Genomic DNA, 17,341 nt, shown 5'->3' with positions numbered 1-17,341 from the left:
AATCTGAATCCACAAAAAAAAAAAAAACTAAAATTTAGCCCCAGACAGTTCCAACTTTGTGCATAATGACATTTGTTTGCTAACTTTTCTATTGTTAAAGTTTAATTAGTTGTTCAGCTCACTCGCTGAATAAATGCACCCCACTCTCTCTCTCTCTCTCTCTCTCTCTCTCTCTCTCTCTCTTTCTCTATCTCTTTTGCTCACTCTCTCTCTCTCTCTCTCTTTCTATATATATCTGGCAACTGTGCGCCGCTTTTAGAGTTGTTCTTGTGCTTTGAAGGCGCCGCTGGGCTTTTGTTTAGATAATTGAAGGGTGCACTCAGAATTACACGAATTCTACCGAATCACATAAACATAAACATACACGAATTAGACGCAGATAAAGCCAGCAGATAAGAGGGAAGGATATAGAGAGGGAGGGAAATTTGTCAATAGCTTTTATTAAAGAATCCGATTTAACTCAGACATTGAGTTGACCAATTAAAAAATTCGAAATTAATAAAATCACCAAAAAAAAAGACTAGTATATTTTATATCGAATATATCATATTCGTAATATTTGGTATAAAAATATACTAGCTAGCTAAAAATATACCACAGAATACAATAGACAACACACAGAATACTAGAACCGATATCACCAGCCTTTTTTGCAATCTAAAATTATTTCTTAAATAACGTTGGATAATTTATATCAGACCGCAGTATTATTTTTAGATCATAAATCATCATAAGACCGCTTTTAAGATGGATTCATATGTCTCCATCTCTTATAATTACAGACAGGTCGACAGACAGTCAGACAGACGGACGTTGATCAAGAATATATATTCTTTTTGGGGTCGAAGATTACTCGTTCTACCTGTTACATATATTTTCTCTCTCTTCTTTTTTTCCCAAATCACGCGAATAGTGTTTATCAGATTAAAAAGAAGCATATAGAAAAAAGGGCAATAGCATGTATAGTTAATATCTGTTGAAATTCAAAAATTTTAGAATTACCTCAGATATTTCATTGACCAAAAATTTAATTGAAAAGAATATTTACTCAAATGTTCGTGATTAATAATTTGTGTGATAATTTCATTATCAATAATAATCTGATTATATCAAAATTATAGATTAACATTCAAATCAATGTAGCTAAATAAAAGAGCCTTTATTCCACAAGCTATACTCGATCAATTATCTTTTATCATATTATGAAGAACAGTAATGTGAGCTGATCAGCAATTAGTATTGTTAATGAAATGAATTTGTGTGGCAAAATATGCAAACTGATGTGCAAATGCATATATCAAAATTATATAATAGTAATCGAAACAAGTCCAGATTAAATATTATAGTAGTAAAAAAAAGACTGAATTCTTTAATATATTCCCGAGAAAAAGAATTTCAATTTTATTGATATTTTTTATCAATAAATGATGGCATAATTATATGTGATAAAATATGAAAACTAATATGCAAGTTTATCTTAATTACATAATAGCAGACAAAACAAGTTTAGATAAACAACTAAAAAAAAGAATTACTTCCATAATCTATTCGTCATTAATTAAAATACGAATTTTGTGTTTTTTTTTATGAATTGAGAATAAATTTAAAGAATATACGTACATAAATTAACGCATACGAATTGGCAAAACTCTCACGATCATCGGCTGTCATTGATGCGATTTCTAATTGCGATGATGACTCAGCTGCATCAAGAGCTTTTATTTGTTGTTGGTCGGAGTGAAGCAGCTGTCTAAATAGCCAGGCTAAAAGTGTTGTTGCTGTTGTTGTTTAATGGGCAGAGATTGGCATTAGATCTTAATTTAATTTAATGGCTAATCACATGGCAAAAGTGATGCTTAATTTTCTCACTGATTGCAACAAATGACACCGCCACAAATGGCACGCAAATAAACTCGAGAAGCAGCACAAAAATTTAAGCTAATTAGAAAAAAAACCCCAACAACAAAAACAAAAAACAGAAAATAAAAAATAATAAATCTAAATCAAACATTGCTCCAACTGGCTGACGAGAAAATAAACAAAACGCTGCGACAAGCGATTTGCATGTCAAACAAACTCGAACTGAAGCTCCAGATACGTATCTGTAGCGAACGTATCTGTATCTGCTGTGCATTGCAGCGTATCCAAGCGACACCCATAAAAAATTAATAAATTTTGTTTTCGAAAAATTATGCATTTGTATCTCAAGCAATCTGATTTCAACATTCAACTCAACAAAACACAACACAGATTGCGAAAAATGTTAATTCAGTTTAGTTTTTAATGACAAATTTTTTCAAACTATTAAACAGCGAAACAAAATACGAAAAAATTGGAATTCGAAACAACAACGAAGTGATTTTCAATCAACTTGAAAATAGGTCTAAAAAAATACAACACGAGTGTACAAAATTTTGTAATTAAAAGCTGCACGTTAATTGATTGTAAAAAGAGAGACAGAAAATTAAAAGTATTTTAATTGAAATTCCGTAAAGCTTTTATTTTAATTTAACACCCTCTCTCTCTATCAGCCACAGTCTGAAATGGCATTTATGAAAATTATAATAATCAGCAATAGCGACAAAATGGTGAGCTCCAATGGTGAAAAAAATAAATAAACTACAGTAGGCTCTGTATAATATTTGCGCAATTTAAATAAATTGTTTTGTTATTAAATATGTTCATATATTTCTCTTCTTTTTTTTGCGACAACGCTCAGTCATTGTATTATTTATCAATCGTTTTTTTATGTGTTTTCTGGTTGCCGAGGTGAGTTGAATTTGCAATTTTCATTAACGTGGCGTTAACATAATTTTTATGAGTTTTTTATGATGCAAAGTTGATTTGCTTGATACCAATGATGTGTTTTAGTTGTGTAGAGTATTCTGTAGTCGTTCATAAGAAATGGCAGCGTGTATCGCTTTTTTTGTGAGGTGTTTCCCTGATGCCAGCATAAATTAGCAATATCGAATCGATGTTATGGTTTGTTAATAAGCCTAAGGTCGTTTTTAGCAGCCAAAGAAAAAAGTGACTGTCAACTGGATGCTTTGATTAGTTCAGAAATTATAATGTATTTGGAAAGGTATATGACTGGTAGGCGATAAACTCAAATTTGAAAGTCCAATGATGCGTCTTTCGACTTGTGAACATCATAGATTGATGTGGTTTAGAAGTCTGTTTAAATTACTTTCAATGTAGTGATCTAATTTAGCAACTTCATTTACTATTATTAGTATTAAATCAACGGCGACTGCTACAAAACTCTCACTTCCCGTCACGAAAATTGGCTTTATTCATGACAATAAATATAGAATATACGACCAAAAAAAAAAAACAATGTAAATAATTACTTAAGTGTCACAGATAAGGTTTAAAAATAGGAATCAGCTGGCTCTGACTCTGTAGTTAAGCTGTGGAATTTTTAAAATTAAACAAGTATCTTAGCTTTATTGTGTATGTTTATTGAAATATGATTTAAGTTAGTTTAACCTCTTTTTACTGAAATAAATTCTCTATGACGTCAAAGTGAATTCTAAAATTTGTTCAATAAACAAATCCTCAATTAATCCAAATTATTTTTTTAATTCCAAAAATAAGACTGTTGAACCCTTAAATGTCTTTCCAAGTCTATACTAAATTGAGTTTTATGCCAAGATACTTATTTCCATCAGTCCGTCAGTTAATGTGGTTGACTTTTTATAGCCATTCCTAGTTTTGTCAAATCATTCAATTTGTTAATGATCTTAAATGTTTATTTAAATACCGAATCCCAGAAAACATGTCGCAGAGTTTATGGCTCTGCGCAATGCTATCCGTAAGATACAAAAATATCTCAACAAGTATCAACAAGTTTCGTTGCGTTTCGCTCCAGAAATAATGTATTGAATTCTAGGTGGGTTTTAGACGGAACTAAGTGAGAGAGATACATAAAACAGCGTCGTTAATCTCAAATATCAAACAGCATTTGAGCATTTCATTTTTAATGTGTGCAAATTTTATTAGATGTTTCCAAAAACCTTGCTTCAACATCGTAAAAAGAAATAATAAAAAAAATAAATATGTCATGCCAGGAAATAATCAACGAGAATTTTGTTAGAATATTTCATGTGAGAATTTGCCGACGGCTAAATAAAAGGAGATGAAAATATTACCGAAATATACGGAAAATAAAAATACAATTCATTTAATATTTTTTGTAAAGATTTTTCTTTTATTTGTGTGTTTTTTTGTGGATTTTCATTTTGTTTTTTTTTTTTATTGTTTTTGCAGGCGAATTTGGCTCTCTTTCTAACGCCTTGCTTCACTTTTTCATTTTCACATTTTGTTTTTTTTTTTTTTACTAAATTTTGTTTAGGTTTACTAACATTTTGTTTGTTGTCCTTTTGTTTGTATTATGTGGTAGATGCTTGTCTCTTCATAATTATAATAATAATAATAATAATAATTGTTGTTTTGTTTGTTTTTTATTACAATTTATGCTTCGATTTTTCTTTGCGTTTCATTTGTGTTTTTTGTTTTCTTTTTGCAGTATTCATAAGGATAATTAATAATTAAATTGTTTATATAATAGATAATAATTAGAATTACTTAATGCATAAGAGAATCTATAAAATAGAATGTGTTTTTTTCTTCTTTTTTTTTGTTACATTTTGTTTACTTATATGTGGCTGAATGTGTGGAATGCATTTGGAAATTTAAATTTTGTACATGGAAAGTAAATTCGAAAAGAATATGAAAGAATTTAGTTTTCAAGTTTTGCTTGCAACAATTTATTTGTATCACACAATTGTCGTTTAGGTTTTGTTTTTGTTGTTGTTGGGAGAAAGCAAAAGAAATGTGTGGAATGTATGAAGTAGGGAGAGAGAGAGAGAGAGAGATAGATGTTTTGTATTGTATTGTACAACAGTGCGTATGCTTAATTTGTAAATGCCATGTTTTTTGTTTGTAATTAAATTATTGGAATTATTTTTTGTATTTTATTCGTTTTGTTATAATTACAAGTGCTAAAAATTAATGCATTTTCGTTTACGTTTTAAAACTAAAGCTAAAATTGTTTATCCATATACTTTAGTTTGCAAATATCAGCTAAGTCTGTGAAGGTGTGTGTGTTGGTGTGTGTGTGTGTATTTTCAATAATTTACAATGTGGATATATCCAACAAACCAGCGCTGGCCTCGTGTGCATGCAACTGCTGCGAATAATGATACAACTGATGATGTTGCTGCTGCTGCTGCTGTTGATGTTGCTGGTGTTGCAAATGCTGCTGCTGCTGCTGCTGTAGGTGATGATGTTGCTGCTGTTGCAGATAGTGCTGCTGCTGCTGGTGATGCTGTTGCTGCTGCTGGTGATGATGATGCTGCTGCTGCTGTTGCTGTTGCTCCTCCAGTTGTTGCATGTCCAGCATGCTGGCTGAGGCCACAAACGAGGCAGAGGCGGATGCTGAGGCGGAGGCGGGGACTGAGGAGGATGCGGTTGCGGCTGCTGTGGCCTGTGCTGCTGTGCTGGACAGCTGGTAGGCGGCAGCGGCAACAGCAGCCGCCGCCAAGGCGGGTGAATGCGCTGTGGTCGTGTGACCGCTGGAATGCGCCGAGGAGCGACCGCCCGACGAACCCGATCCCGATGCCGTCGGACTTGGCCTGCCGTTCAGCAACTGTTGCTGCTGTGTGGCTGATGCCGCTGCTGCTGCTGCTGCCGCTGCCGCTATGGCTGCTGTTGGCATATATCCAACGGGCGCCGGCGGCGGCGGCGACACATTCACGGACACGGCGGCGGCGGCTCCATAGGCGCTGGCCATTTCTCACATGTGTGCTAGGGGCGCCATTGCTCGCAGCGATTGCTGATGCAGCTGATGTTGCTGCTGCTGCTGTTGCTGCTGTTGATGCTGCTGGTGCTGTTGGTGCTGCTGCTGTTGCTGCTGATGTTGCTGGTGCATGACGTGCTGCAGCGGCTGCTGTTGCTGCTGCTGCTGCTGCTGCAACTCGGGCGATGCCGTTTGATAGTGCATCAGATGTCGCTGCTGCTCTGGCGCTGCGCCGGCGTCGTGCAGATGATACATGTTCATCAGATGATTGAGGTCGCTGCCCGCTGCCGCCGCTGTCGCCGCTGCCGTCGCCGAGATGTATTCCCGCTTCATGATGTGATTGTTGTTGTGCACATTGTTGTTGTTGTTCAACGCTATCGCACTCGGACTGGGCGACACCGGCTCCGACTTGATGCTCGAATCGCTGGGACTGTGACTCTGGCAGGAGACTTGTGCGCCATACGGCGCCGGCGACCCATTGCCCGTCAATCCTCCGCCCGGCTGCTGTTGCTGCACGTACGGCGACGGCGAGCCCGGCTGTTGCAGGCTGCTGCCGTACGGCGACGTCTGTCCCCCGGCAACAGTGTCGTACATGCCGTAACCATTGTACATGTGTCCCATCTCGCCGTAGCGGGGAGCGTAGTTCATGTAGTGCGTCTGGTAGCCGGCGGGATCGGGATGCATATAGCCATTGGGCATATAGCCATTGGGCACGCTCATCTGATGGATGTTGGGGCGCACCTGTTGGGCCGCTGCCGCTGCTGCTGCTGCTGCGGCTGCTGCCGCCGAGGCGCCACCGGAGCCGCCGCCGCCGTTCAAGGCTTGACTCTGGCCCATGCTCTGGGAGACGCGTGTGGGCGTGCCGGGCTCACCGCCCACTGGCTGCTGGCCGGGCAGCAGGCCGCCCATGGGATACTTCTCCTTGGTCTTGGTCAGTGTTTTGGTCTTGCGACGCGGCCGATACTTGTAGTCGGGATGCTCCTTCATGTGGACGGCGCGCAATCGCTTCGCCTCGTCGATGAACGGACGCTTCTCGGCCTCGGAGAGATCTTTCCACTGGGCACCCAGGCGCTTCGAGATCTCCGAGTTGTGCATCTTTGGATTGTCCGAGGCCATCTTGCGTCGCTGGCCCCGTGACCAGACCATGAATGCATTCATCGGTCGCTTCACGCGATCCGCGTGCTGTTGATTCTTGTTTGCCGTCGAATTGTTGTTGTTGTTGTTGTTGTTGCTGTTGCCGTTGCTGCTGTTGCTGTTGGTCATGCTGCTCAAGGCGCTGCCAGCGCCCATCAAACTGGGATGTTGCTGCTGCTGAGGATGTTGCTGCTGCTGCTGCTGCTGTTGCTGATGGTGGCTCACTGGCGATGTCATGTGATGGCTGCCAATGCTGCTCTGTGTGGGACTCAGCTCGCTCGAACTGTGCAGCGGCGAACTCTGCTGCTGTTGCTGTTGTTGCTGCTGCTGGCCACCGTTCAGAGTGTTGGCTATGCTCGACTGCAGCGAGCTGAGCGGATTGGGACTCTGGCTGGCGGCAATGTGAGCGCTCATGTGATGATGATGATGGTGATGATTGTGCTGGCTAAGCTGCGAGTGCGTCAGTGGCGATTGCCCGAAATTCATCAGAGGCGCCAGCGCCGAGTAGGAGGATGCTGCCGCGTGGGCGTGGCCGTGCAAGGCGGCACTCGCGTGCAGCGGCGGCATTGTGGCGTGCAGTATGCCGCCTCCCTTCATGTCTGCCTCCACGGTCAGCATGTTGCAAGTAGCTTTGTTGTAGCTTTGATCGAGTGTATCTCACAGATACTTTTACTATCTTCGGATATGTTCGAGCACCTGTGGCTGCTGTGTCTATACTCCAATGATTCCAGTACTTGCAATAATTCCAATATTTCCAATACTTTCAGCACTTCCAATACTTCCAAGTTTGTTATTTTAATTTCGTAGTTTTATCGCTATGTTTTTATGTTTTATTCGCTATGCTTGTTTTTGAACATTTCTTTTGGAAACCATGTTGCACTTATTTACTTTAGTTTGACTTTTATTTGTTAATTGTTTTAGAATTTGAGAACTTGGCCAATTCTGTTGGCAGTTGACACATTCAATTCTTACGTATATTTATTTTACTTTGCTTTGCTTTTTGCTATTTGCTTAAGCGTTTATTCATTTTATTTTATTTTATTCGTTTTTTGGGTTAAAACACTTGGCATTTGTTTTTAGTTGAAACGCGTCGCGAATTTGTTGCTATTTATTTTGTGGCTGATTTTTGTTTTTGCTGTATTTTATTTTGAAGCAAAAAAATCAGCGCGCTGCGTAAGACGATGATAAAATACCTCCACACTACGCGGAATTGAGCACCTTTCTGTTTCTGTTTCGACTGCGTTGTGTGGACAGCAGCAGCGAAACCTGTTCAGCGATAACGAGCGCCGTCAAACGAAGCGCAAAATAAACCGACCAAAAAATATATATGTGTGTAGCTCTATATATATATGTGTAGGTATATTCCCGTAGTGAGAGACGAGACGAAACGAGACGTGTGACGACAAAGCGATGCCGAGATGAGGGCGCAAAACACTGAAACTCGAAACAAACTCGAATTCGTTTTGCGTTGCTTTGCGTTCGTTGCGTGCGCGCGTGTGCTGACGACAGCGAATGCGAGAGACGAATGAGAGACTGACTGGCCAGCAGCTGAGACTGAAGCTGAGCTGCGAGCAATGCGGACACGTACACACACACAGACAGGGTGGCTAGTCAAACCGGGTATGCTTCTGCTTGTGTTCATGTGCATGGCTGTGTGTGTGACGGCATTTACACAACCAGTTCTTGAGCCTCTAGGCAGGCGTGAGCGTTAGAGAAAGACAACACTAGTGGTCTGTGTGCTCACGCTAATAAATCAAATAAACGCTTCGCTTCGCTCTGCCTGCCGCGGCTGCTGCTTGCGTGCGAGTGTGTGTGAGTGAGTGTGTTGATAGCATAGCCAGCTTGGATTTTGCGCAGCGCACAGCGCCAATCAACGATGCGCGTGAACGAGACGACGATATCTGTGACATTCGCTTGCACCACATATCGATCCGTGTCGTTGTTGGCTGCGTTGCCAGAGTTGCCATAAAAATGTCGTCGCTGGCCAGTCGCTTTTATGGCATGCGATGTTGCCAGTTTTCACAACAGCAGTTTCAAGTCAAAGTCTGGCGGAATTTTTGCGCTTATCGCATACGCTTTAAATATGGCCGACCATTCCATGGAGCCAGGCTGCAAATTCAACGCGAACTGTGAACCGTCGAGGCAGCCAACAAGAACCGGGTAACGGGCAACGGGTAAACGGGTATCACGCGCATAGTTTGAATAATTTTGCATTTTGGTTCTTTTTTTTTTTTTTTTTGCTATTTCCATTTATTTTCTGCGTTTTTTCTGCTGCTGCTGCTGCTGCTTCTTCTTCTTATTAACCTAATGGGTTTGCCAAGGTAGCAGCCACAGCTGCTGCTGAAAAAAAATAGAAGAAAAATCTGTAAATAATAGTGTAAGGCAGCAGCTGAAAAATGAGAAATGTATTAAACAAGTGCTGCCAAGTGCACTGCAGTAGCAACACTTGCAAGCGTGTGTGTGTGTGTGTGTGTGTGTGTGCGTATGTGTGTGTTTGTGTGACTTTGATGCGGTTTGGCATCCTTTAGATACACGCGAGATACTCGCACGTTGTTGTAATTATAGCATTGCACATGTGAATAGTCAACCGCATTGTCTTGCGGCTTTCGGCTTGCTCCACTTACCCACCCACTCCACTTGAAAACTAAAAGAGTAACGAGCTTTCACATGACTCATTTTTTCGGTACTCATTTCAACTTGGTTTTCATATGCGCAATGCAATAATTCCCCCTCATTCTTCCTCTCTGGCTTCAAGTCTGGCCTCGATTCTGATTCAGTTACGAAAAAGAGGTAAAGCTAATGCGTCTGTATCGCTTGGAATGCTTTACAAATCATTTGACTCATGTCATATTAATCACTGTGCAAATTCGGCACACATTTAGTAATTGTGCAAGCATTTTCTTAATGGAATAATTATATATGCGAATTATTATATTCAGAAATAATGCCTAATAATACATTTTCTCTGTAATTTATGTATAGTTTATTTTAAAAAATTAAACACATATTTTTTGTAATATATTTTTATTATATTTCTTAAGTTTGATAATTTTTTAGCTTGTTATTAATTTTGATAAAGTATTAAATAATATTTATTGATTAATAAAATAAATCTTACTAAAAATTTATTAGCTATGTATAGTTTTATATTACGTATTCTTTAATGGACTTTGAATTTTATTTTTTGAAAATGTTTTATCATTAGAGATTTTCCTTTAATTTGTTAGCATTATTTATTCAAATTAAAGACATTTGAAAAAATATTCTGGAAAAAGGATGAAAGAAATAAATGTATAACTATATGTATATAAAGTTTCTATAAAAAAGCATTACAATAAAATTGAATAAATTAAATAATTGCACACATCTAACATTTATCTGAGTTTATATGTACATATATTTCCACTCTATAATCAAATTAATTAGTTAAGAAAAACAAAGCTCAATCGAATAATCGGTAATCCACTTGTAACCAACGGAATCATCTTATATTCAAACAATACCATATTATTTTTTGCAAGTCATTAGGGGGCTGATTTGCCATTCCCTGTTCACTGTTTCGTCAGGCAAAACAAGGCACGAATTACTAACCCAGAAATCAATGTTTATGTACTTTGGAGTTGGAAACAAAGAATGTGGAAATAAAATGCGATATGTTCTGAGGACAGGAGAGAAAAGAGTTGAGTGAATTTATGGCCAATTGCAAACGATTTGACAGTGAACAAAGCATTGAGTAAACAATAAACAATAAAATATAAAAATAAAACAAAAAAAACCTGCCTCAGTTACTGACCTACTACAACAAAACGCAAATCTTAACCGCAAATCCAGCCAAGAGAGCAAATTTCGCTTTGCAGCTGAAAAGGCTTTTTATACAATACCAAAAAAAGAAGTGAAAAAAAAAACAAACGATTCTTATTCATTATCAGAGCACTTCTTGTTGCCATTGTTGTTATTGCTGTTGTATTATTATTGTATATTTGTGCAGCCATTCGATTCTTTAAGGGGGAATTCGAGAGAAAACAAGAGCATAATAAGCCCAAAACAAACCTAAAACCAAAACCGAAACCAAAAACGAAACAGACTCAGTTCCAGACTCAGACTCGGATTCAGACTGAGTAGACACTCAGACGGCTTTGTTGTTGCTGCTGCTGCTGTTTGTGTTTTATGTTTGACGTCTGAGCGTGCTGGGCGCGTGTGAATGGAAAAGGAAGCTCACACATACACTTAAAAAAAAAAAGAAAAAAACAAAGTCAAGGTCATTGCAAAGAGTTTTAATTGTTCGCACAAAAAAAATGAAATAAAAATACAAATACAAACATTCACACACACACACACACAGACACGCCCAACGACAACAACAACAATGGCGCCATTTCATACAAACATTCGCACATAATAAAAGAAATAAAAACGCAACAAAAACAACTACAGCAACAACAACAGGCGGCGGACAATGGCAAAAGGCAGCAAGAGGAGCCAACGACAACAACAAGAACTACAACAACAAAAGCATCAACAACAACACAGCCACAAAAGGCATTTGGCAAGCAAACAAGTTCAACACAAAAATATTCGCACAATTCACTCAGTTCGCACATAGCATGATGATAGAGACATCTCCCTCTCTCTGCCTCTCTAACTCTGTCTGCTGCGTTGCTGCGCTGCTCGCTCCAACGCTAGGCTACAGCTATCTCCTTTTCGCCAACATGTGCACCTGTCAAATTGTTATCGCTTGAGCTTCAAATGCAAAAGGAAAAACAGAAACAGAAAAACTAGAGCACATTCAAATCGGCATAAAGCAATTGAACTACTATGAAAACAACAATTGATATTAAAATATATTGTTTTTGTAATAGTATTGTTGTATTAAGGTATACATTCTTTTGTACTGTTTGTTAACTTTTAAATAAAGTATTCCTTAAAAAAATTGTTTTGCTTGTCAAGAGTAAAATAATGTTTGCTATTTAGTGAACAATAATGGAAAACAGAAACGACAAAATAAGCTTTATTATAAAACGACATACCATAATATTACATGTAAATAAAGAAATTTAAATAAAAAAAAAAATAATTGATAAATATAAAAGGATAGTTATTTTCAATTTTTAACTACAAATTTTATTTTTACTGTGATAAATTTTAAGTTATTTAAATTCGTTAATTCTTAATGTTTTTATTAAATTAATTAAAACTTATTTGCATTCAAAATGATGTATTATAATATTAAGTATTTATTTAACTTAATTTTTCTTAATTGAATTGATTAATATAATAAAATGCTCAGTAATTACATTTTAATATTTTTAATTTTATGAATGAAAGATTTAAATTACAGTTTCCTTTCAATTTCAATATAATATATCTCTTCAATATGAAACTTAAGCTTAAATTGTATAATTTCATTGAGAGCTGAATAACTTTTACGGCATTTTCCAGTTAATTTATCTTGCTTGGTTTTATTGTTAAGTTCTTTTCAGCTTTACACGATATTTAGCCAAAGTTTCGTTGCATACTTTGCTGTCAAAATGTGGCTAACATCAACAGAGCGAAACTCATTCACATGTTGTCTGAAGGATTCTCGTCCTTCCCCTCGAAAACTCGACTCGTTCTTCGCTTGTTAACCTTGAGCAAATATCTAAACGCTTTTGCGGTAACTTTTGCCATCAACTGTTTTATGAGTTTATCCGTTTACCAACACTGGCAAAACAAAAACCCAACGAATGAACGAAAAAAGAAAACAAGTATACGACCTGTCTCGACACTTTCAGGCTCAAACCCACACACACACACATATACATACGCGTGCAGAGAGCAAGTGAGAGGGAGATAGACACATGCTATTCAGACGTTATTCATTTTACACATTCATTTCCTCATTCAATTCGCAATTTTATACGAAATTTCAATTGTTTGTTGAATGTATTATACGCCGAGCATGGCTTGGCAATGTTTTCGTGTTGTTGTTGTTGCTGTTGTTGTTGATGATGACGTTGTTGAAAATTGCATTGCCTGGCGAACTGGCGAAATGGCGAAGTTCAGCAGCAGCTGAGATTCAGTTCAGTTCAGTTTCAGTTGAGAGACGAGCAACAGGTTGTTCTTTCTGTCTAGCTTTTGAAAATGCAATAGGGAGACAACAACAAACGAATGAATGAATGAATGAATGGATGGATGAATGTTGCCTGCCATAGTGCTGTGTGCGTGTGTATGTGTGTATGTGTGTGTGTGTGTGGGTGTGTGTGTGTGATTGTGTATGTGTGTCTGATTGCATGATGATGATAAGCGCGAAGTTCTGGCCATAGAAATTGCACAACGTGTTGATGATGAGGGAACGAGTATTCAGCACTTTGACTTGATTGTTGACGCTGTTTCTCTCTCTCTTTTTCGCTCGCATTGAGAACGAGAGTGAAAGTTGCCGTTGACAATAAATGGCATTAGTTTTTTGGGCGCTGAACTTGGCAAACAATAAAACGAACAACGAGAGCACTCAAAAGGGCTTCAGCCAGCCAGCCAGCCCAGGCAGCTAGGCAGAGGCAGTCAGTCATCGATTTTCTGCGGTCAGTAGTCAAGGCAAAGTGAGAGAAAGAGCGAGAGCGACCCACATTTGCCAATGGCCAAAGAGTTGAAAAGCGAAAGACGATGCATGCAAAATAATGGCATACTATACACTCTCGCTATCTCGCTCACTCGCTCGCTTAGCTGGCAAACCGCACAAAAGGAGTCAACGTCAATGCAGACGCAGCGACTTCTCTATGTGTGTGTGTGTGTGTGAGTATTTGAGTAAAGCGATGAACAATGAAGGAAAAGGCAAAGAGCAAAAGACGATATTGTTGTTGTTGCTGTTGCTGTTGTTACTATTACTGTTCTTGTTGTTATTGCCATTGTATTGCTGTGTGCATTATTTTTGTGTCATTGAACTTTTTTGCAATAAAAGTGAGTAAGTCGTCAGGCAAATGGAACACCGAAAGTGCGAGCGAGACAGAGCAACAACATAATCAGTATCAAGCAAACAATAACTGACTGCATATTGAGCGTATCAATAACAACAACAACTACTACAACAGCGGCAGCAACACGTACATCAAACAATAGCAACAATGAAAGATTCAAAAGGTATGAAAATATGTACCAACAATGGAAAGTGGAGTGACAACTGGCAATATACAGGTACAAAAAAAAATCTTAAAATAAATAAATTAAAATGAAATATGAATATGACACTCAAGACACTTGTCACATTCGTCAAAAATATTTATAAAATTAATGTTTCCAGTTACTCCAGTTTGCGAAATTATTTCTTTAGTACAACACAATGAATATTTAAACTTGAAAGCATTTTTAAGTAGAACGGCATTAAAAAGTCTTTCTAACGGGAAATCTATGTAAAGAACATAAAGACCTCAAAAAGACATATATATCAGCAGATATATATATATATATCCTTCAAAAACTATCAGGGAAAGAGCGACAATCTTTATAATTTTAGAATATTTGTTTGGGATCAAATCGAAAACGTAAAAGTTAGTCAAGAAATTGGTTTATATGACAAAAGCCGGTTGCATCTGTCTTAATTGTTTTGATAAGCATATATTATTGTACTCTATAGAAGAAATTGAATTTAGTATTTTTCAATATTTTTAAATATTATATCACACTCGACTGAAGTTCAAACTTATTGGGAACCTTTAAATTCTCAATCCACTTAAAAACATATAAATCATGTCTGCATAACCAAAATTAAACTTTGTTAAAGAAAGCTAGAAATTAAATGAAATATAATAATACACACTAAAAATAAGGTTTTGACATAATAGTTATAAATATAAGGAACTAATATATTATATTTTTTTTAAAAATATACTATTTACATTTAGATGGTGTTTATTTATTTGTTTTTCATTAGAACTTAAAAATACAAGTTTTTAACAATTTGTTGTCAAGACTCATATATAAACTTATCTTTATTTTGTATTTTGATGAATCATGAAATATTCGTAGAGCTGTAAAGATTATCTTCAGAGGTCTCAACTGCACTTTTACTCGCATCTACTGGCGCATGATTAAGTCCAATCAAATTCAAATCAGATGTTTAAGACGAGTCGAGTGCCTCAATAAGTTGGTCGCATTTTAAATTTATTTAAATTGAATTAAATGGCTGCAATTTGTGCGCAATCGCATATAAGTTGATCTCGCCGTTCTCCCATAATCATCACATGAATACACACACAGTACTCGTGGATGTATTCACTCTGTAGTGCATGCCACTCACTCACAGCCAGTCATCGTCCCGAGCCATTCAATTAGTTATATCCGCTCTAGAAGCAAAAATGGAGATTGTCAACGTTTATTTTCTCTTATTTTTTTGTCCACGGAGCGAATCAACAAACTGTCTTGTTTCTTGAACAGCGTTGATTAGTTTTATTAAATGAGCAATTGCCACTTAACAATCTCAACTCAAACTGACAAATGACTAAAAAGATTTATGTGTAAATCTCATAGAAGTGAAAATGACAAAACAAAAAAACTTAGCAACCATTTTTGTTATTATATACATTAAATTTCAATATAATATGATCAAATGGAGTTTAATTTGCATAATATTTGTGACGCTGAGCAGTGAGTAAATGCAAAGAAAATGGTTTAATCTTAGCTTTATGCATTTTAGTTTGATAATTGCAGATGTAATTACAACTGAACAGTATGATATAAACAAAAATATCTGTGCTGATTGCGAGAGTTATCTTCGTTTCTGTCGCATATCAAGTTATGGCTTTTCGGTTCAGCTGGATGATGATTCAGATAAAATTTCAATAAATACACAAAACTCCACAACTGATGATTCTTTGTCTGATTGCGTACCGCCGGTTTATCAAATTTCTGGTATGTATTCTTGGCAAGATCAAAGTACTTTACTCAAACTCGTGTATACTAAGAATTTCTGGAGGGATTCGCTTGTTTTTGGTCAAAGCGCATGGGGTGTAACATGGTTCTGGGTAGAAGAGAGCAGGAAAAGGGTTTCGACGCATTAACTTGTTTACAATGCTACGATTATTGTCCTTGCTTCGCGCAAGGTTTGACTTTTGCAACAGGGCACAGAAAATCTATAACTATTTGTCTTGGTATCATATTAGTAATAAATAAAGTATTGTTTGGCCAGCTATAAATATATTCAATGTACTTCATTTTTCTATTCCTTAACTTTTAAATATAAAATTTGAACTAATTGGAAAATTGTTATTCAAATTAAAACACTTTTGAATACAATATTTTAGTAATTTTATACAAAAAATCTTAACGTTTATGATTAAAAATGCAAAGTTGTCTATTTATTTGATCATATAGCAATTCAAGTTAATATTTACAAGTCTAGATTATTATTTTAAAGCTAACATTTTAGAAGTGAAGAAATGTTGTAATAATTCAAAAAACTTCAAATATGAATTCAATATTGAATTAGCATATATTATTAAAATCATAGTAAATAACTAATATGGTTTAAATAGCAAATTAGATCTTGAATTTAAAGTTATTTAAGAAATACTTTTATATGGGCAAAACCGCCTAATTCGACGGATCTTATTTTGGTATATTTTGATCAATATACTTAAATTAGAGTTTGGTATATTTTTAGTATTTTATGGTATATTCATTTGGTTAGAAAATATCTTACCGTCGAGAATCCTCGATTCTAGCTTATTTAATTAGAGTTTAAATTGCAAACTTCAAATTTGTGGCTCAGTTTGAAGCTTTCTCTCTTCACTCTTTAAACTGCAGATTATGGGATTTATTTGCTATTTGTATTGTGGCTGTTTGCCTGATAATGTGGCATGCCCCACAGTTATGTTTTTCATTAGATACTTAGGCAACACAAAGGCCGTTTAACCGAGCAACTGACAAATGAACGACTTTTCAGCTTCAAATTTCTAGTAGTTGTTGGAATTGGAGTTGAGCAGCTTCTTGTTCCAGCGTTGTCGCCTTGTCGAAAGCGTCAAACTTAAGGAAACTGGATGTCAAACAACAAATTGAGAAAGAGAGAGGGAGAGATACTTGCACTCAGAAGTGCTCCAGGCGTGAATAAATGAAGTTTGCAAATTGCACCACGCCTGACCACCATCGAAAGCCTTCGCAAGTCCAAGTCGGAGTCTCTTTCGTAGCTGAGATATTACGAATGCAAAACTTTGTCCTCATTACTCAAAGACTGAATAACAGAGGAACTAAGTGTGAGTGTATTTGTGTATGTGTGTGTGTGTGTGTGCCCCTGGGTTAAGGCGTTTCGCAAGAGTCCAAGTTATGGCGTCTGTCAAAGTCATTTCGTTTCGCAAAAAGTTGTCGTCGCCTTCGTCGCATTGTCCGGTCCAAGTTGGCCGCCTCAGTCGGAGTCCGTTGTCGGCAGCTGCAGCTGAAGGA

The 17,341-nt window shown here is 37.1% G+C and overlaps 1 protein-coding gene and 1 long non-coding RNA gene across 3 annotated transcripts; one reads left to right on the top strand and one right to left on the bottom strand.

Annotated features, from left to right (window-relative positions):
• Positions 1-4,182: 4,182 nt before the first annotated feature.
• On the bottom strand, positions 4,183-8,478 carry LOC117565270 (box A-binding factor). The gene is given in 1 exon segment (XM_052002973.1): positions 4,183-8,478. A coding segment is annotated over 1 exon segment (2,415 nt). The 5' UTR covers positions 7,553-8,478; the 3' UTR covers positions 4,183-5,137.
• A 6,966-nt stretch (positions 8,479-15,444) lies between these two features.
• LOC127565260 (uncharacterized) lies at positions 15,445-16,103 on the top strand. 2 transcript variants are annotated; one of them, XR_007954629.1, is made up of 3 exons: positions 15,445-15,550; positions 15,614-15,814; positions 15,868-16,103. It is a non-coding gene; the product is annotated as an uncharacterized LOC127565260 (long non-coding RNA). The 2 variants fall into 2 exon arrangements; XR_007954630.1 differs by having other exon boundaries at positions 15,460-15,550; positions 15,600-15,814.
• The last annotated feature ends 1,238 nt before the right edge of the window (positions 16,104-17,341 follow it).

This window comes from Drosophila albomicans, chromosome 2L (assembly GCF_009650485.2).
Source record: "Drosophila albomicans strain 15112-1751.03 chromosome 2L, ASM965048v2, whole genome shotgun sequence".
Lineage (NCBI taxonomy): Eukaryota > Metazoa > Arthropoda > Insecta > Diptera > Drosophilidae > Drosophila > Drosophila albomicans.
Note: the sequence above shows the minus strand (reverse complement) of the source record. Positions and strands in the feature narration are given on the sequence as shown.